Source organism: Pipistrellus hanaki (assembly GCF_964339955.1).
Source record: "Pipistrellus hanaki genome assembly, chromosome: 5".
Taxonomy (NCBI): Eukaryota; Metazoa; Chordata; class Mammalia; order Chiroptera; family Vespertilionidae; genus Pipistrellus; species Pipistrellus hanaki.
In genome coordinates, this window is record NC_140507.1 from 430,184 (window position 1) to 451,044 (window position 20,861).

The window sequence follows — 20,861 nt, forward strand, 5'->3', positions numbered from 1 at the left end:
CAGGATTTCTCAGCACCTCTGTTTCTTTTTAATGGAAGATGGTATTTAGAAAGCAAGATTTCCTTGGCTGGCTTGGCTTAGCGGTTGAGCATCAACCTATGAACCAGGAGGTCACAGTTCAATTCCCAGGTCAGGACACATGCCCGGGTTTAGGGCTCAGCCCCAGTAGGAGGCATGCAGGAGGCAGCCAGTCTATGATTCTCATCACTGATGTTTCTTCCTCTTTCTTCCTCTCTCCGAAATGAATGAAAACATATTTTAAAATAATAAAAACAATAAAATTAATATCCATACCTTCAATTCCAAACCAAGACCCCAGGGATTATTCTACCTCCTCCCTTTCTGTGTTGGTAAGTGCTTTCTCCAGCTGTAGACGACCTGCTTTTGATCATCCTCAATCTGTTGGTTTATTGTTTAATGAAATCAAACTCTCAGCCATTTCCTGCACCTGCTGCCTTGGTGCTCACCCCTCAGCACCCCAGGTCCTTAAGCAACGGTGGGCAAACTTCCTCAGCAGTAATCCCCCCTTCTTCCTGGTGTTCAAATCCAGTGCCAGTCAAAGCCTTCAATTTTATTCTACAAGGGTTTTTTTGTAAAGAGCATTTACTAAGGAAGTATAAACACAAATGAAAACCTTCAAGATTATCATTACTCAAGGATCAGAAATCACATTGTTAAATTTGTTAACAATCCTACTATAGAACTTTGATTTATTGGGCCTTTGGATAAGTACAAATATCCATTACCTTAATGCTATATGAACTCACATTTCCAAAAGTCACTTGTGAATGTTAAATAACCAGTGTTAGAGGTAACACTCAGTTACTCCCAGAGATGGGTTAGATGTGGCACATCTCTGACTCCAGCTCTCTTCCTTCTCTGACTTTCTCTTAAAACGATGGCGTTGGCCACCCAGACAACCAGAGTCATCTCATCTCAGGACCCTTAACAAAATCACGGCTGCAAAACCCCTTTGTCCTGTGGAGTACAGGTGCCCGGGTACAGGGTTAGGGCATGGACATCTCTGGTGGGTGTGAGGGCAGTATCTGCCTGTCACCGTGGTAACTACACTTAGGAACTACACCTGCCACTATGGTAACTGCACTTAGTAACTACACCTGTCACCATGGTAACCACTTAGTAACTACACCTGTCGCCATTGGTAACTGCACTTAGTACCTACACCTGTCACCATGGTAACTGCACTTAGTAACTACACCTGTCACCATGGTAACTGCACTTAAACCACAGGGAGGAACAAGATCACATTATTTGAAAGTGAGACGTTAGCCTAGCTGGCATGGCTCAGTGGTTGAGTGTTGACCTAGGAACCAGGAGATCATAGTTCCATACCTGGTCAGGGCACGTGCCTGGGTTATGGGCTCAATCCTCAGTGTGAGGCATGCAGGAGGCAGCCAATCTATAATTCTCATCATAGATGTTTCTATCCCTCTCCCTTCCTCTCTGAAATCAATATATATTTTAAAGTAAAATGTTAAAAATTATCAGTTTCATTATATGGTGCTTTTATCTTTTTGAAATGTGAAAAGCATCTGATGAATTTTTTTTTTAAAAGATTCATCAGTGAATTTTTAACCAAAGAAGTGTAATTGGTTGGACACTGCTCCTTCCCAAGACACATAGGCACACACGCACAAGTGACACACAGACTCCCACATGCCTGTTCAGAACCAGAATTCACACAAGCATCATCTGGTGTGTGGAAATGGTCACCCAGAAGTTTTACCAGAGTCCACTTGGCTTACCTCTACTGTTCTTGGTCCTGATCTAGCCAAGATCATACCATGTTGTGAGAGTTAGATTCTTTTTAAAAAATACATATATTTTTTAATCCTCACCAGAGGTTATTTTTCCATTGATTTTTAGAGAGAGTGGAAGGGAGTGGGAAAGACAGACAGAAATATAGATGTGAGAGAGACACATCTACTGGTTGCCTCCCACTCACACTCACCTGACCAGGGCCTGGGATCAAGCTTGCAACTGAGGTATATGCGCTTGACCAGAATCGAACCTGGGATCCTTCCGTCCGAGGGCCAAGGTTCTGTCCACTGAGCCAAACTGGCTAAGGCTCAAGTCATATTCTTAAGTTCAGTGTTTTGTCGCTAACTGGACATCTGCATTCATCCAAAGAGAGGTGCCACCGGCACAGGTTAGGAGACCTCCGTACACCGGGATTCTCGCACAGTGAGACCAAGGGCTTCCTGGGGGTCCTCAGAGCTGCCTCGTGCTCGGCAGGGGAGGAAGGACCTTGTGCTCATGGTTCCACAGGGAAGGCGAGGCGGCCCTCGGAGCCTGCAGCAGCAAACCACAAGAAGTCTCCTTGCAGTTAGAGGCCTCAGTGCATGTCAGGAACACAGTTCTGTCGGGACCAAGGCTCTTCACGGCCAGGTCACTTTAGGGTCCTTGTTTCACAGAGGAGGAAACTGAGGCAGGTGTGAAGAGACATGCCTACGAGGAGAGCCAAACCCAGGCCCCCGAGTCCACATCCTCATCTCTTCCTCTTTGACCTCGCTGGCGAGGGGTGAGGTAGAGGCCGGCAGGCCAGACCAGCAAGGCCTGGGCAGTCATGGAAAGACGCTTTTGTAGCATGCAGAGGGTACTGCCGAAATGCTTTCAGCTGGACCTTGAAGGGGGGACGAAAGCAGAATGTCTGTACTGTGTGTACTTACACAGCTGTCTAGGAAATAACGTACACTTACGATAAGAGTGCTTTTGGCTACAAACAACTTTTTAAATGTCTTGAACAAGAAGGTTGTGTTTCTTTCATGTGACGAGAAGCCCAGAGGCAGGAGACGGGGCCTGAGTTCAGCTGCATCATTGCCGACCACACTCCTCCCACCATTCCCTCCACCTCCCCAGCGTCTGGGCCTGGTGCTGCAGCCTGGCCTCCCCGTCAGCAAGAAGGCTACTATTTCCACTCATCACTGAAGTCCTTTCTAGAAGAGGGCTCTGTCTAATGGGTGTCTCCTTTTTATTACGGGAAATGTGTTTTCCCAGAAGCCCCTCAGCTCCTGAGAGACTGGGCCTTTCATTGATTCCTCTTTGGGTCTGGAGCTGGGAACCTGAGAGTCAGGAAGGGAGACAGGACCCTTTGAGTAGAAGCTGCCAGCGAAGTCACAACTCTTCCCTGGGACTCGTGGCGTGGAGCATGAACACCTCATAGGCCCCACGTTGGCTGCCAGGTGGTCTCAGATGAACTACAGGAGACGACTCGTGTGACTTCCCCTCACACACTGGAGCCAGCCAGAGCACGCAGGACACAGGGACTGGCCTAGGCGCCCAGATGGCGGTGGCGGCGGCAGCTGAAGGGCAGAGGTGGCCGCATGTTACCCAGCACAGGGGCCTGCTCATCAGTCAGGAGGACTGGCTCACTCCGTCTGCGATAATCAGCACAGGGCTTCCCTCTGAGCTCTGTCAGGCTGACGAGCAGGAGAGCCCTGCTCAGCGCTGTCCTCAGCAGTTGTCCTGGGAAGTTTTGTACTGGAAATGCAAATACCGAGTTAGAAAGGGGGAAATGGGGTGCATTAAGGGTGTGGAAAAACACACACTCACACACACACACACACACACACACACACACCCCGCCCACCGTTCCTCTGAGCCACCAGCTGCGCCTGGGTTCCCCTTAACCTCGAGTACCACGTCTTTCCACGTGGCCTCATTCACTGAGGAGGAATCTCTGGCCGGGTGGAAGCTTCTAGAAAGGATGTCACACCACTTGATAGCCTATGATGTGTACTGTGCAAGTCGAGGGGGTGGCCATGGAAGACCAGCAGGCGCAGGGGATCAGGCTCCGGCGAGCGGATGTCCACATCCATGGAAGACCCGGTTTACCACGCTTACTTGTAGTTTTCAGAACCGTTAGAGTCAGGGAGGCTAGGCTGGGGAGGGCACACGGGGTCCTCGGGTGGGCGGCCCACGCACCTCTGTCAACCTGACATGCTCTCAGCGCCACGAGTCTACAAGGAGCGCCCTGCTGTGCCAGGCGAGGTTCCCAGTTTGCGGGAAGTGTGCAGTCGCTGTGTGGGGGCAGGCAGCAGAGCGCCCTTCGCCCTCCGTGGGAGCTGAGGCGCACCTCCCTCCGCTTCCCGGGGAGATGGGCGGCATGCTGTGAGCTGTGCGCCCTCCCCTGGAATTCAAACACTTAACGACTCTGTGATTACAGCAGTGGTTCTCAACCTTCCTACTGCCACGGCCCTTTAATAGAGCTCCTCAGTTGTGGTGACCCCCAATCATAAAATTATTTTCGTTGCTACTTCATAACTGTAATTTTGCTGCTGTTAATGAATCGTAATGTAAATATCTGATATGCAGGAGGTCTTAGGTGACCCCTGTGAAAGGGTCGTTCGACCCCCAAAGGGTTCGTGACCCACAGGTTGAGAACCATGGATTACAGCTGAAACGTCTTGACTTGCAGGGCTCACCGTCCAGGAGACGAGGGTTCTGCCACGTGGAGGCGGTGGGAGGAGGAGGCCGAGGCGGTGAGGTAGGACAGTGCTTTGTTTTCCATTTAAATCTTTAAGCTGCGCGAAGTGCCCATGAAAGGCCATCCAGACCTGAGGGGGTTTGTGAGTTTACTTAAGCCAGAATGCTGAGGGCAGGCCTGGAAGCAAGGTCCTCGTGGATTGAGGAATGGCCAGGAAGTGGCAGTGCTGTTGTTCCTTCTGTATATTTTGAATCAAAGGAGAAAAGCCTGAGGAAGGTGCATGACAGCCATGTGTGACCGATGGAGGAGGAAACAGAGGCAGAACCTCTGGGATTGGATAAAAGCAAAATGGAGAAACACATACCTCTTTTGCATTGGTGGGTACGGGAAGGCTAACAGTTAACAGTTGCTGCACATGGGGACGGTAGGCGAGGCCAGGGCAATGATGAGGGGTCTGTGGTCTCACTCACAGTCAAGGCTTCACTGTGTGAGGACCGGCAGGCCTGGGCTGCACGGTGAGGACCAGTATGGCCACCCGGCAGGAGTCTGACCAGACCCTCCTGTGGTTATGTTTGGTCCCGCAGCTGTAGGCCTTGTCAGGGTTAGAATGCAGCCTCATTTTCTTTCAGGAGAAATAGGAAATGCTTTGGATGAACTTGGGACATGTGGCCACCTCTATGTCTGTCCAAGACGGACAGTTAATCTTGCTTTGGCTTGTCAAGGAGCAATGATTCCACGCACCTGTGCCTAAGCGTGCTCCCATCAGAGGTTGCTCCTGGTTTTACAGTGCTGCTCTGATGGAGCCGCCTGTGCTGTGGCAGGGCTCCCAGTCTAGCACCACGGGGACCGGCTCAGCTGGAAATCACACCGATGCACAGTCAGCCTGTGTGTTCAGTGTGGTGCTGGTTCCGGAGCGGGTTTTGAATAAGTAATAATCATCCTGATTTCCCAGTGACGTCATGTCCGGGCCAGGCCCCTCTGCGCGGGCCCGCACCCCCCCCCCCCCAACCAGTCACCGCATTAAATATTCAAGCTCCACACTGGCGCTGGCGGCTAGTGCTGGAGGCACCCAGGGTCTGTGTGGAGCGGCTGCGGCTGGCTGGCTGCTGGTTGTCCATCACTCAGGTCTATTGGCCGGACGCAGCGCAAATACAAGTGTGAGATCAAGGGAACAATTTCCACCTCCTCCGAGCAGGACTCCTGCAGCTCAGCCAGCCCTGTGCTCCGGGCCCAAGGGTCCCTCATGGGCCTCGAGGGCCTGCGTGAGTCTGAGGTTGGAGGAGGGCCGCCCACAAGCTTTCCCCAGGGCCTGAGCTCATGGCAGTGTCATGCACACAGACTCGTTCCTGGGGGACAGGGGCCATCTTGTCTGTGTTGCTGACAGAAGCCCAGGGGCCGTGCCAAGAGCACTGTGAGATGTTAGGGTTCTGCCTGAGGGGAAGGAGGAAGTGAAGGGAGGGGTGAATGAGAAGGGCGGGAGGCAGAAGTGTGGAGGCAAAAGCAGCCTTGCCCGCCACCCCCCAGCCAGCGCACCAGCGACCCCCTGGGCTATTCTGGGGAGGGCTCCTGCATCTGTCTGTCCATCCATCCTTCCGTCCATCCGTCTGCTGCCAGCAGCTGAAATGAAACCAGCCCTGATGTAGTGACCAAGGGCCAGGCCTGCCCGCGGGCCTCTGGGTCCAGGCAGCAGGAGAGCCTGGTGGGCGCGGCGCCTTCCAACTCACGCGGGTCCTGTCAGCCCCCGAGGGGCAGCGTCCTCTGCGGGCCAGCAGTTCCCAGGCTCCCGGTGGAGGCAGTGTTGGGGGAGGGGCTGTGCCAGTCCTGACACTTCAGGGCCCGAGAGGAAGGCGGGGCGGCCATGTCACGGCTGCTGTGGAGTTAGAGGGACCAGGCTTGGCACCCCAGGGAGGGAGCTCACTCCCGCCCCACGCTGTCTGACGCGTGTGTTTCCAGTCGTATTCGGTCCTGCAGTAACTGCCGCAGAGTGAGCTGCAGAGGAAGCACCCCTCACGGGGGCACACCACCCTCCGTGTGGCCCCTTCTTCACCTCCTGTTCCTGCCGCGGCAGGAGGGGCCTGGGCGCATGGCCTCTGACATGCTGCTGTCACCCAGGCAGCCACCTGAGGGTTTGCCGCCGCCAAGCTCTTTCTGGTGTAGGATGGTGTTTGCAGCCTCGGCTGTGGTTGCGGGGGGGGCTGGAGTGGGAGATTCAGCCACTTAGTGCTCTCGTGAGCAGGGCTTACCCGCCTGTCTTTCCCGAGAACACGAGGGCTCCCCCCGACCGGGCCTCCTCGCGTGTCACTTCAGGTGTCAGTGGCTCAGTCGTCCCGGTGCCTGCGGTGCCTCGCCCAGAGCTCACCTGCAGAGGTCGGTTCCCGCTCGCCTGAGCAGAACAGGCCAAGGGCTGGGCACCCAGAGCCTGTGGGGCTGCGTGGTGAGGAACTGGTAATGCTCTACCTCCAGCCGGTTCCGCAGGCGAGGAGAGGGAGGTGTGAGGAGACCACACCTCCTTGAATGTGCTCACAGCCCGGGGCCCATAGCAGGCTGTGGGTGCGGATTGTCACATGGGCCTGAGCAGATGGCTTAACCTTGTCTCACCAATACCCACGAGATAGGACGCCCAAGCAGGCGGAATGGCTGTGGTCCCGTGGGCCCATGGGGACAGCCGCTGGGGACCAGGTCTTTGGGGAGGCATCTGGGAAGGTCCCTGCAGACGTCGCTACGGTGGACGACGGGAACGGTCACCAGGAGCATCCGCAGACCCTGGGAACAGGGTGAGACGGAAGGAGCAGGGCTGTGGCCCAATGGGCACATGGGGCAGCCGCTAGGGATCCAGGGCTCAGGAGGTGGGCACTCTGCAGATCTAAATCTCCTGCCCACTGCCTGGAGGTCCGGCCCAGATTGCTGCCACCAAGTGGGGAGAGGCAGGCATGACACCAGTTCACATAGGCCGGTTCTGCTCTGCCTGGTGACCCCGGGGACTTAGCCGGCGCCCCTTTGACATGTGGCAGGCGTGCTTTCCTGAGGGTGTTTCCAAGCCCAGAGGGAGGCTCTTATGGCCTGGGTGAAAGGTTGTCTCCACCACGGACATAGGTCAGGCTGGTGCTTAAAATTTCACACGGGGCCTGATCTCAGTTGACCCAATCACAATCACAGGCCTTGCATTTTTTATCGGAAGGGTGAGGACCATGGTTCTGCTCGATGGGCTCCTGGCAGAGGGGCGGGGGGGAGCAGGTGGGGGGTAATCACGGTGGGGTGTGTGTAAAGTGTTTGCTGCCCCTTCAGTGCCTGCTCCTGGCACCTGCTCCACAGCACGGAAGCATACATGTGTCAGCTGATTCGGAGAATGAATGAATGAATGAATGAATGACAGAGTTCTATAAATAAAATCACAAAACTGTTTAAATGGAGATGAAATTCACACAATATTAAATTGAACAGTTCAGCCCTGGCCAAGTAGCTCAGTCACAATATGCCAAGGTTGGGGGTTCAATCTTAGGCCAGTATGAGAAGAAACGAATGAGTACAAGAATAGGTAGAACAATAGGTCACTCTCTTGTGGTCTCTCTCTGTCTCTCTTTGTCTCTGTCTCTCTCTTCCTCTCTAAAATCAATGAACAGAGGAGAAACCAAGATGGATGGAAGCATAGGTAAACACCTAACTGCAGCCTCACACAATTTCAATAAAATGCAACTAAAATACAAAATGGACATTACCCAGAACTACAGGAAAGTCTACTGACTGGAAATTCTACAACGAGAAGGTAAGAGAAAACCAGAAGGAAAATCAGAGGAGCTGTAAAAGCCTAAGGTATGGAGACACATTGCGCGTATGGAGAGGACGGAGCCGGAGAGGAGGGGGAGGCTGGGTGCCTGGCCTAGCGGGAAGGAGATAAAAGCTCCAGACTGTGATGAACCCCAGTTCCGACAGCACTGAACCCCAGTTCTGGGCGAGACCCTGGGGACCCAGACACATAAGGAGGGAGTCTGGGCTGAAAGGCGGAAACCCAGGGGAGCAGCAAAAGGAAGTCCCGGAGGTGTGCACATTGTGCACAGAGAACGGACGGTTAACTGTGCTGCTGGATTGCCCTGGCGGGAAGGGGACAAAAGCTCCAGACTGCTCTGAAACCCACTTCCAACCCTACTTACAACTGAACTGAACCCCAGTTCTGGGTTCATTGCGGGAGAGCCTAGACTGTTTGATAGCAGGCGAAACTCGAGGGCACCTTTCTCTCAGAGGTGCTTACAGCGAGTAACGAAGGACACTGAGGAACACTGAGACTCAGGAGCCTCATAGGGCTAGGCTGACAGAAGGCAAGGCTGTAGGCTCCACCCTGAAACTCCACCCCATCCAAGCTGAACACAGAGACTTTTAAGGCTACCAACTCAGGGAAGCTTCGAAAATGCCGAGACAAGGAAACAGATCACAAACGAAAGGAATGGAGGACAAAAAGCAACTGGATATAGAGTTCAAAACCACACTTATAAGGTTTTTCAAGAATTTCCTAGAAAAGGCTGATAAAATAAACGCGACCTATGAGGATATGAAAAGGGATCAATTAGAAATAATAAGGGGTCAACTAGAAATAAAGAATACATTGTCTGAAATTAAAAAAAATTATACAGAGTCCTAAAAACAGAATGGAAGATCACAAAAATCAAGTCAAAGATTTGGAACATAAAGAGCCAGAAGACACTCCTCCGCAGAAGCAAGAAGACAAGAGAATCCAGAAAGTTGAACATAATGTAAGAAACCTCTGGGACAACTTCAAGTGAACCAACATCAGAATTATGGGGGTCCCAGAAGAAGAGAGAGAGCAAGATATCAAAAACATACTGAAAGAAATAGTGACAGAAAACTCCCCCCATCTGGTGAAAGAATTAGACTTACAAGTCCAGGAAGCGCATAGAACTCCAAACAAAAGGAATCCAAAGAGGACCACACCAAGACACATCATAATTAGAATTCCAAGAGCAAAAGACAAAGAGAGAATATTAAAAGCAGCAAGAGAAAAGCAGGTAGTTACCTATAAAGGAGCACCCATACAATTGTCAGCTGATTTCTCAACAGAAACCATGCAGGCCAGATGGGAATGGCAAGAAATATTCAAGGTGATGAATAGCAAGAACCTACAGCCAAAAATACTCTACCCAGCAAAGCTATCACTCAGAATCGAAGGCCAGATAAAGAGCTTCACTAATAAAAAAAAAAGCTAAAGGAGTTCATCACCACCAAACCAGAATTATATGAATTGCTGAAGGGGGTTCTTTAGGAAGAGGAAGAAAATAAAGATAAAAATTATGAACAACAAATACGTAACTATCAACAAGTGAATCTAAAAACCAAGGGAATTAAAAAATCTGATGAACAATATTAACTGTTGAATATAATAGAATCAGAGGTATGGAAGGGGAGTGAACTGATGATTCTCAGGGAAAAGGGTGTGGGGGTGTGGGAAGAGATGAACATAAACTGTGCACCTAAGGATGAGGACATGGGGGGTGGGGAAAGGGCAGAGGGTAGGAACCTGGTGGAGGGGAGCAATGGAGGGGGGGAAATGAGGAACATTTGTAATAATATGAACAATAAAGATTTATTAAAAATAAAAAAAATAAAATCACACACAAAAAATTGATAAATAAAAATCAATGAACATATCCTTGGGTGAGGATTTTAAAAAAAAGCAACAGTCTGAGTGAACAGCCAATGGGAAAGTGCCAAAGACACCCCCAGAGGGAGCTCACAGGTCCTCAGGGAAACGCGGAGAGCCCGGGGACCCTGGGTCCAGCCGCTTTGCCCGGAGGTCCCCACAGCCAGCAGTCCTTCTCGGGAGCTTCCATGACCCTCCCATTCCTGGGTGAACACAGTGTCTTCAGGAGCCTGTAACCCGCGGGAGAGCAGCCACAGGCCCCAGGAGACCCTCACCTCGAAGACCTCCCCTTTCCAGCGGTCTTTTCTTTCTGGTGACTCAGCCTCCCACAGATAAGCCGCCCCAATCCCCAAGGAAGCCGGAGCGCCATTTTTCTTGCAAACCTTTTACAGATGTAATTTAACACAAGGATAAACTAATAAACTAGAAACCATATATTCTAGCAGTAGCACAATAAAAACAAGCCAATAGAAGAGACAGGTGAAGAGTGGTTTAGCCAAAGGAAAAGGAAAATAAAATAGAAATAAGGTTTAAGTCATGTTCTGCTCATAAATACCTTTAAAGAGAAATAAGAAAGGTAACTTCTATACCTTTTAATATATTTGGAGAGAGGTTATTTAACAGCAGTAAAAAGTTGATAAGTTTAGCTAAGGTTTCACATGATCAGGGTTAAGTTAGTGTCTTTAGAAAGACACAGCAAGCAAGCATCGTTTTATAAAATATTTAAGATTCCAGAGATAGGCAAAGCTTCCTTCTCACTCCTGTGCCACAGATCCCAACAGGGCAAAGCTCCCTTCATCTGAAAAGCTGCAAGTGATATTTATAATCTGCAAACTCTCAAAACCTCACCATACAAAATACCGTTTAGCAATAAGAAATAAATTATTAACACATGTGGCAACTTGGATTAACCTGCCAGGAGTTAACAGATGGGAAAAGAAGCCCATCCCAAAACGTTACATAGTGTCTGACTCCCTTACGTAACTCAGGGACGTGGGACCAATGAGAGTCCCGGGGGCAGGTGTGGAGCTGCTGGGGGTGTTGTGCGGAGGGGCCCTGGGCTGCCTCCCACCACACAGGCCCAGGCCTCAGATTAAAGCGCATGCACCTGCCCAAACAGCAGACGTGACGTGGGGTTGTGGAGGCGGGACTGTCGATGGTGATGAAGTTCCCGTGTGACTGGAGTGTCGCAGGATGCTCCTCCGGGGGACTGAGGAGGGCACGTGGGATCTCTGCTAGTTCTTAGAGTTGACCTGTCTGCACTTCACTTACAATTAAAAGCTTAATTTTTAGAAACAGGAACAAGAATATCCTCCCTCCCTGAGAGCGAGTCCTTCCGGCTCGGCTCCTGGGGCACCCGTGGGCGTAGAGCCTGTGCCACGCTGCCTGTGTGTGTGCACAGATGGGGTTGGCGCGAGGGCTCCCGAGGTGCTCGGGTCCTGTCTCAGCGTGGCCCGTGCTGCGGGCAGAGTCAGCGAGTGCCGGGAGCAGTGCCCCGGGCTGCTGTGGTCTGTCTGGGCAGCGTTCTGTGTGGGCCTCGGGCGCTCAGGACACCTGGCTCTGCGAGCACAAGGAGTATACGGTGCCGGGGCCAGGGGGTGGCGCTGTTCGCCAGCCGTTGGCCTCAGCCCCGCCTCCGCCTGGATGCTGGCCCTGCATGTAGACATTTCCCCCAGGAACTGGATGGGTTGTAGAAGAGGTCATTTTGAAATCATACCTATTAGCTGGTTTCATTAATATATAGATATAGGGATATAGATATTTGTGACATCTTTATATATAATATAATTGTTTAAAAAAATGATTCCAGAGAGGAAGGCAGAGGGAGAGAAAGATAAAAACATCAATTATGGAGAGAACCATCGACCGCCTGCCTCCTGCACCCCGCCCCCCCCCAGCTCCCTGATGGAGGCAGGACAGGAGGTGAGCAGCAAACGCTGCGGAAAGGAGAGAAGAAGTCGGGGGCCCCCTGAGAGTGAAACGGGCATCACCCAGAAGTGTTGGCAAGAAGGGTCCAAACACTGCACACACGTTTGTGGCAGTTCTGCTCCCGCAGTCTCAGGCGGGACGCTTGTCCATGTCCGTGAGTGGACATGTGGATGGGCAGAGGAGTCTGCAGTGGGTGCGCCGGGAGAGGAGGCAGCGCTGGCCACGGCACAGCCTGGGGCCTTGAATCCATGCTCAGTGAGCACAGGTACAGCGGGCATGTGTGAGCCATTGGCATGAGTGTCAGGGCAGGCACAGCCTCGGGGCGGGCGGGGTGTCCCAGACCTGACGGAGCCACAGGCACTGAGTGTGCAGTGCTGCTCCCTCTCAGGCCCGGCCAATGTGGCTGAGGGGTTAAGTGTTGACCTAAGAACCAGGGTTCGATTCCCAGTTAAGGGTCAGGTCACATGCCCGGGTTGCAGGCTCCATCCCCAGTAGGGGGTGTGCAGGAGGCAGCCAATCCGTGATTCTCTTTCATTATTAATGTTTCTATCTCTCTCTCCCTCTCCTTCTCCCTTCCTCTGAAAAAAGACCAAAAAACCTCAGAACTATACACCCCTCAAAGCACTCGCACGCATGCCCACACACACACACACACACACACACCAAGCACACACCAAAAACCCAAACTAAAGCGTAAACTGGTTTCTGAGGCAGTGCTCAACCTGAGCAGGTGAGCAGGAAGCTTGCATCCTCCTGGGACCCGCTGCGTCTTCCCCCTCGGTCACACACCCACCGAGTGAGTCCGAGTGTGCTCTGGAAACCGTGCTGCACTGCTCTGTCTCCAGCTCTCCTTTCACATCTGAAGTAGTTTGGGATCAGCTGTAATATTTTTTGCTTTAGAAAAGTAGTAAAAATTAATTAATCTACAACTGCACTGATAGCAAAAGTTAATAGAAATTTTAATAAAAATACAACCTCAATAAGCTTCCCTATTGTTCTAATAAATGAAATAGTAGTTTAGAGTGGTAGATAACAGAATTAATAAAACAGCTGAGGCTGGGGACCACGCAGATCAAGTGAAGGGACAGGGTCCCGCTCAGATCCCAGCAGGAGGCGCGACGATGACCTCACGGCGCATCTTCCTCTTTACGCTGCGGGCAGGGGACTCGCGTGTCTAACGAATGCTCCTGACTTGGTGGCTTATTTTTAATTATTCAGAGATGTTTATGCAACACCAAGACGTTTGGAGACAACTCAACCAAGTGTCCAAAGTGCAGTGATGTGTCGGCAGGGAAGCAGGCAGGGCGAGGGTCTAGTAACACGCCTGCTTCAGGGGCAGGGAGGAGCAGGTTAGCAGAGGCCCGGCCAGTTTGGTGGCTCAGTGTTCTTGGTCTGATCAGAAGCTGGGGGGGAAGGAGACCTCGATGCCCGGAGAAACAGACCTCCTTTCAGAGGGGTCTCCTCCCAGGATCCACAGGGGCTGCTCCTCGGGAGTAAAGGAAGCCAGGGGTGATGGGTGACAAGCAGCCCCTCCACAGACAGACCTGGCTCTTGCAGGACGCGCTGTGGCAATGGAGGTGGAGGTGCCCGCCGAGGTGGAGGTGCCTGTGTCACCCAGGCGGAGGGGGACGCTGAGGCCGTCTGTTCCGTCCGGCACAGGGGCCACTGTCCCAGAAAGGTGGCCTCACTGCGGCCGAGTCTGTCTTGGGTCACCGAGGACAGCCGTTGCTGGGCGGCGCCGTGACTGGGGCGACATCCAAATGTCACTTTCCTTTTATTTTGTTCTTTTAAGTTTCACAAAGATCAAACAACCGCATTAGTGGTACTAGAGGCCCAGTGCACGAAATTTGTACACGGGGGGTGGTCCCCTCAGCTTAGTCTGGGACCCTCTCCAATCTGGGACCCCTTGGGCAGTTTGACTGCTGGTTTAGGCCCAATCCCTGGGCAGTCAGACGTCCCTCTCACAATCCTGGACCGCTGGCTCCTGCCTGGTCACTCCTAAATGCCTGCCCCTACTGGCCTGATCATCCCTCACTGCCTCTGCATGCTGGCCTGATTGCCCCTAACTGCCCCACCTGCTAGCCTGGTTGCCTCTAACTGCCCCCTGCTGCCAGCCAGGTTGCTCCCAACTGTCCCCTCCCTGCCAGCCTGATCACCCCAACTGCCCCCCTCTACCAGCCTGGTCACCCCTAACTGCCCCCCTTGCTGTCCTGGTCACCCTCAACTGCCCACCTCTGCCAACCTGGTCGCCTCACTCAGCCAACCATTCAGTCGTTCGATGGACTCTCACTAATCCCCCTGCTGGCCTGGTTGTAGGCAGCCATCTTGTGAGGACATGAGGGTCAATTTGCATATTATCTCTTTATTATATAGAATTATCAATACTATTAAAATAGCACATAGAATATAGAGATGGTAAAGCAACAAGCAGACTGTCAAATTATAGCGGGGAGGTTAGGGAGATCTGGGGGAGATAAGAGATCAACTGAAGGACTTATATACATGCATATAAGTACAACCCATGGACACAAAACTCTGGGGAGGGAGGGCATGTATGGAGGGGGCAATGGTATATGTACAAAGATAATAATTTAATTTTAAAAAATTAAAAATAAATAAATAAATAGCACATAGAATGAAAAAATAGCTCACTATGTCCTGTGGACCTACATGTACATTAATAGTTCCATTGTTCCTTTTTAGGAATGATTCAAAGTGGGACCTAAGTTCTGACTGGCTCTGCTTGTTTTCTTCAACAAAAGCTGTCAACTTAGCCTTGGCTGGTGCTGTCCAGTGGTTGGAGCACCATCCTATGCACTGAAAGGTCGCCAGTTCAATTCCTGGTCAGGGCACATGCCCTGGTTGTGGGCTTGATCCCCCGTTGGGGGCGGGCAAGAGGCAGCTGATCAATGATTCTCTCTCACATTGATGTTTCTCTCCCTCTCCCTTCCTCTCTCTCTAAAAATCAAAAAAAAAAAAAAAATTATGTTGTAAATATAACATGAATTTTCCTGAAAACACAATGTCCCAGGAAGCAACCATTTTATTATTATTTTTTTTGAAACAACCATTTTAAATAAGACTCCCAATGGCACTTGGTTCTGTGAAGTAAAGAAGGAGTCATCATATCATCATACTGGTAAATAGAAACACAGTTCCTGGACATGGGCTTCCCAGACGTGGGCACCCTTCAGTGTGGGCACCACAGGAGCCTGGGCATGGGGAGCTGCCACCCGCAGGGGCTTGGTCTTATAAGGGCTTCTATTTCAAGTGGGTTAAGGAGAAATGTAGGCGTGTGAGCAGGCCTAGAGGGACAGGACACAGTGACTGGGATTCCGGAGATGCTCTGGGCTGAAAGGGAGGCCAGCAGCCCGAGGTCGGGATGCCCCGTGGGAGGGGGGTCTGGGGACAGCCTGGTGGCAGTGGGGGGCACCTCCAAAGTGATGTGGCATATGTCAGCCCGGCTGCGCCAGTCCCCTTGTGACCCTGCTGCCTTCCCTGGACCGCCCCTCGGACTCACCGTCACTGCCTTCAGCTTGAAGTTCACTGGGACTCTCCAGCATCCCTGTTCCTGTCATGGGTGGAGCAGGACTGGCCTTTGTTAGGGACTTCTTCAGAGCCTTTAGTCCCCCCACCCCCGCCGTGACCGCTGGGCAGGAGCCACCAGGGGAAGAGGTTCTGGTGCCAAACGTCCCAAGTGTCACCTGTCCCCTGCCTCACCTGACCCCCTGCCTCACCTGTCCCCTGCCTCAGGCTCTGAGTGAAAGGAGCGGACGGGCTGTGCGGAGGACCGAGCAGGTGCCCGTTAGCGCCATTGGGCGGCACTCGGTGCTGCTGAGTGCAAGGTACTTGCAGCCACACAGGTCAGCCAGCCGCCACTGGCCTAACACACAAGCATGTAGCCGTTTGTCTTCCCACAGTGGCTTTATTTAACAAGAACTGATCTCCGCAATTTGGATTATTTTCCCTATTCCTTTTTATTTCAGACTCGGGTTATTAGCAGATAACTGCTCGTTTCTGCTGTAAATCAGGAAAATACTCATTAGAAACCCAGCACTGTGATTGCTAGGAGTTTGGCTTGTAAAGAATGGGGTAATGAATGTCAAGATTAGGTGTTAAAAATAGGCTAAATTCAAAACTATTTTTTGTTCAGGAAAAACAAAACGGCATTTCTGAACCAAGTGAGGCTTTGCAATCCAACTTGTAGTTGGCAGAGCATCAGGACGCAAGGCAGCCACTGGACTATCAAAACAGGTCCCGGAGGCTGAGGAGCAGATCTAGGGGTGGCCACGAGGAACCCAGCAGCCAATCTGGGTGCCAAGCTAGCCCCAGGGGACAGCATCTCCCCAAGTGGCATGGAGCCGACCGGAGAGCCTCACCCCGCCCTGTGGGGAGCTATAGGTGCAGGCAAGCAAGGGCGAGTAGTAGCCAGTCTGTAAACTCTTTTAAAAAATAGTTTTTAGAGAGAGAGCTAGAGAAGCATCATTGATGAGAGAGAATTATTGATTGGCTGCCTCCTGCATGCTCCACAATGGGGATGGAGCTTGCAATTCGGGCATATGACCTCCTGGTTCATTCATCAATGTTCAGCCACTGAGCTACACTGGCTGGGCTGTAAACTCTTTAAAAAAAAAAAAAAGAGTGCTGATGAGTGGAATGTGGGCCTGGGCTTAGGACGGTGGCCAGTGGCTGCAGCACCATCATCCCTGGCTCCCGGTGGCACTTTCTCGTGTCTCAAGGACCACATGGATCCAGAGGGTGTTTGCAGGCCTACTCCCTCCTCCTCCCCGCCCTCGTTCATACACTCCTTTCCAGACCGGTGGAATCTTCTGCAAAATTATCCTGTCTAATCCATGGAGACGGAAAGTGGATTAGTGGTTGCCAGGGGCTGCGGGGAGGCGTCTGGCAGGGGAGCAGTGCTAATGGGCACAGGTGTCTTTGGGGTGATGGACATGGGGTACTAGGCAGTGGTGGTGATGCACAGCTCTAAGGACGCTGAGCATGCTCTGTGCACCTGGAAAGGGGGTCGATGGGTGTCAGTGACATCTCAGAAAAGCTGTCATTTTAATTTAATTAATTTATTTTTATTAATTTCAGAGAGGAAGGGAGGGAGATAGTAGCATCAATGATGAGAGAGAATCGTTGATTAGCTGCCTCCTGCACGCCCCCTACTGGGGATTAAACCCCAGGCATGTGCCCTTGACCAGAATTGAACCCGGGACCCTTCAGTCCACAGGCCGATGCTCTTTCCACTGAGCCAAGCCAGCCAGGACAAAACAATGACTTTAAAAAACAAGAGGTGACCCAGGCATAGATAGTGGCTGGGTCCCTTCACCTCGCCTAGATGGGTGTCTCCATGTTCTGGGGGACAAACCCCGAGCCTGCTAGAATGGCCTCGCCACGTCTGTAGAACAGAAAATAAAAGCAGGAGGTGGTGGGTGGGCAGAGAGGGACCCTCAGTCACTGCATACATGTGCATCTCAGTGCAGACTTGGCCCAGCAGCCTCTGTCACCCCAGTTCCATCCATAGGGACCTCCTGGGGCAGTGGCCCACCTTCCCCCTGCCACTTGGGTCGGAGGGAATTCCTCCTGGAGGACAGGGCGTCGCCTCCTTGCACACCCCTGCCCCTGCCTGGAAGCTGCCCCAAGTGCTAGTGGAAGGAAGCCCTTCATCCCAGCCTGCAGCCTGGAGGGTCCATAGCCAGGAGGGTGTGAGCTGGAGGGTGTGCAGCCTGGAGGGTCCATAGCCAGGAGGGTGTGCAGCTGGAGGGTGTGCAGCTGGGAGGGTGTGAGCTGGAGGGTGTGCAACTGGAGGGTGTGCATCCTGGAGGGTGTGCAGCCGGGAGGGTGTGCAGCTCGGAGGGTGTGCATCCTGGAGGATGTGCAGCCTGGAGGGTGTGCAGCTGGAGGGTGTGCAGCTGGGAAGGTGTGTATCTGGGAGGGTGTATATCTGGGAGGATGTGCAGCCTGGAGGGTGTGCAGCCTGGAGGGTGTGCAGCTGGGAGGGTGCAGCTGGAGGGTGTGCAGCCTGGAAGGTGTGCAGCTGGAGGGTGTGCAGCTGGGAGGGTGCAGCTGGAGGGTGTGCAGCCTGGAGGGTGTGCAGCTGGAGGGTGTGTAGCCGGGAGGGTGTGCAGTCTGGAGAATGTGTATCTGGGAGGGTGTGTATCTGGGAGGGTGTATATCTGGGAGGATGTGCAGCCTGGAGGGTGTGCAGCCTGGAGGGTGTGCAGCTGGGAGGGTGTGTATCTGGGAGGGTGTGCAGCTGGGAAGGTGTGTATCTGGGAGGGTGTGCAGCCTGGAGGGTGTGCAGCTGGGAGGGTGCAGCTGGAGGGTGTGCAGCCTGGAAGGTGTGCAATCTACCTTTGACCACTACCTGGGCCTCCAGCTAGTGGGACAGGGGACGGTGGGCCCCCAGCAGCTGGTACTTCAAGCTCTGGGTGAGCCCTGCCCTGAGCTGTGGGGATGCTGGAGGCCTTTGCAGTGGGCTTGCACCAGCACCCCAAAGAGTCAGTGCTCTGGGCCAGAGTCGCTGGGGTTCTCCCCTTTTTCAGAGGAAAACTCCATCGGAAGAGGGCAGCCCCGGCTTAGTAACAGGCTGTTGTCTTTGTTTACCAGCCCATGAGGGGGACCTGCTCTCCGCTGCCAGTCCTGTCCAGGGAGGGCGAGGGCGGCCGCAGGATTAGCTTCCTGGCGGCGGCAGGCACGTTCCGAGGCGCAGCTGCTCCGCGAGCCCCGCCAAGGGCCGCTGGCTCCCTTGGCCTGTAACGAGGGCGGAGCTGCCGGGTCGGACGGCTTCCTCTGTGTGTTCAAGGCCGACTCCGTCCCGCTCCATCGGGCCGGCGGGCCAGGCGCGGGGTCAGCGGGGACAATGGCCAGGCGCTCGAGGGGGTCCGGGGGCGGGCCTCTGTGCGGGTCTCATGCCGCCGGGCTAATGGGGCAGAAGAGATGGCGAGGGCGACAGAAGTGCCTTTGAAGGAGGTGTCAGGACAGGCCGGCGAGACAAAGGCCAAACCGCGCGGGCGGAGAGGACAGATGGGCCGGCGAGGGGACAATTAGCTGGAGCGCAGGGCGGCGGCTCCTCTTCCAGTTAACCAGGCGGGTGCCCCGCCCGGGCAGGAGCGGGGCCTGGACCGCGCCTCCGCCGCGCCCCCCGCCGCCCTCCGCTGCCCTCCGCCGCGTGGCCGCCCGCCCTGCGCCCTGCGCCCCACCCTGCGCCGCCGGCTCCCCGCGCCCGCCCGCCCGGGGTCCGGGAGGGATGGTGAGTGGATGGATGAACCCCTCCCACAGCCCCTCAGCTGGGCCCGGCGACCCCAGCTTCCCGCAGGAGGGCCCGAAAACGCTGCCCCGGGTCCGCGCGACCCCCTTTCCCCTGCCCCGTGGCCGCACCCTCCGCCGCCAGGGCCCCTCCGCCAGGCCCGCGGCTCCTGGCAAGTCCGGCGGCCCGGGACCGGTCAGCCAGTCCGCGGGCCCAGCGCGCCGCCGGCCAGGATCCCCGCCAGGCGGCGCTGCGCTCCTCCGAGCCGCCGGCCGCGCTCTGCAAACCACGGCTGTTTAATTAACGTGCAAATTGAGTAGATTAAATGACTCTAAATAATTAGCCACAGATCCTATAAACAGGATAACATATTTAATTAAGCAGCGATATAGATTTTGGAAACTGTTAATGTGTTTTAGAACGGCGGCTTAGATCTTTCACTTCCCCCCCGAACTTCAAACATGGAACTGCAGCTCTCGTAGGTGGATAAATATCTGGAACAAGAGGATGCCTGTTCACTTGCACTGATGGAGTGTGGGTTTAACCGGAGCTTCCCTGGCCCCGCTGGCCCCACTCGAGCTGGGCCGGTTCTGTTGGGCTCTGCACCCGGGGTGGGGGTGCAGCGCCCCATCTTAACAGAGGAGGTAGGATGATGCGGAATGAGGGGGAGCGAGGGAAGTAAGTGAAAATACAACCCAATTTCATTATATCAATCACATTTAATTGGCAATTTGTACAAGCAATGACCGGGCTGGCTTTAGGTAAAACTATTAGGCGACAGGCGGGCGTGCCACTAAAATTCTTGGTTAGTTAATTAGTGTCTGAACTGCGGAGGGAAGGAGCCTCAGATTTACTCTCTACAAAGAGAGAGCAGCCCAGACAATTCATTAGGCAGGCGGCTTGTAAATTAGAGCTAAGTTAACCTGATTTCCCTTAATTAAAACATCTTTTCTCGTTTACGATGTGGATATAAGTAGATCTCCAGGGTTTTGAATTTTCTGCAACAGCAGATGGTCAGCTAGAAGCAGATAATAGTTAACGCTTTCTCTGTACCAGATCCGAACAACGTGAGCCGCCGGCCCATCTGAGGATTAAAGGAAGAGATAACAAAGAGTGTTAACCCTTCCTGGTCTTCCCGCTCGGGGCTCCAGGCTCCAGGGAGGGGCTGCCCTGGCCTGGGGGACCTGGAGGGCACTTCGGCCTGGACACCAGGAACCCGGGCCGCAGAGGGGACAAGGCTGTCAGAGGAAGTGGCCACTGGGCTAGCTCCTGGGGAGGGCATATCAGGATGGAGGGGCTTAGTGGGTAGCAGTGAGGTGGCCCCTCAGACTCCCTCCCAGCCCCTGGCTATTGCCATCTCCCCACCCAACCCCAGTCCCCATACTCTCAGCTCCTTTCTGCCTCAGGTCGTGGGCTTAGCACGGAGCCCCATCTGGGTTCAGAGGGCCAGCCTGGGCCGGGCTGACCAGCGGCCTTGCTCACGGTGTTCTGGCCCCACACAGCCTTTAGCTGCTCCCTGGACTCCAGCCCCCTCCACAGGGTGGGGAGGAGGCCCTGCAGCCGCGTGGTGTATCTCCTGG

General features: G+C 53.6%; 1 protein-coding gene across 1 annotated transcript in view; it reads left to right on the forward strand.

Annotated features, from left to right (window-relative positions):
• UNCX (UNC homeobox) overlaps positions 1–20,861 on the forward strand; it is a 33,347-nt gene that overhangs the window by 3,086 nt on the left and 9,400 nt on the right. The window contains exon 2 of the mRNA XM_084886258.1: positions 4,439–4,507. Coding sequence (XP_084742384.1) covers positions 4,439–4,507 — 69 coding nt within the window. The remainder of the gene's footprint in view (positions 1–4,438; positions 4,508–20,861) is intronic.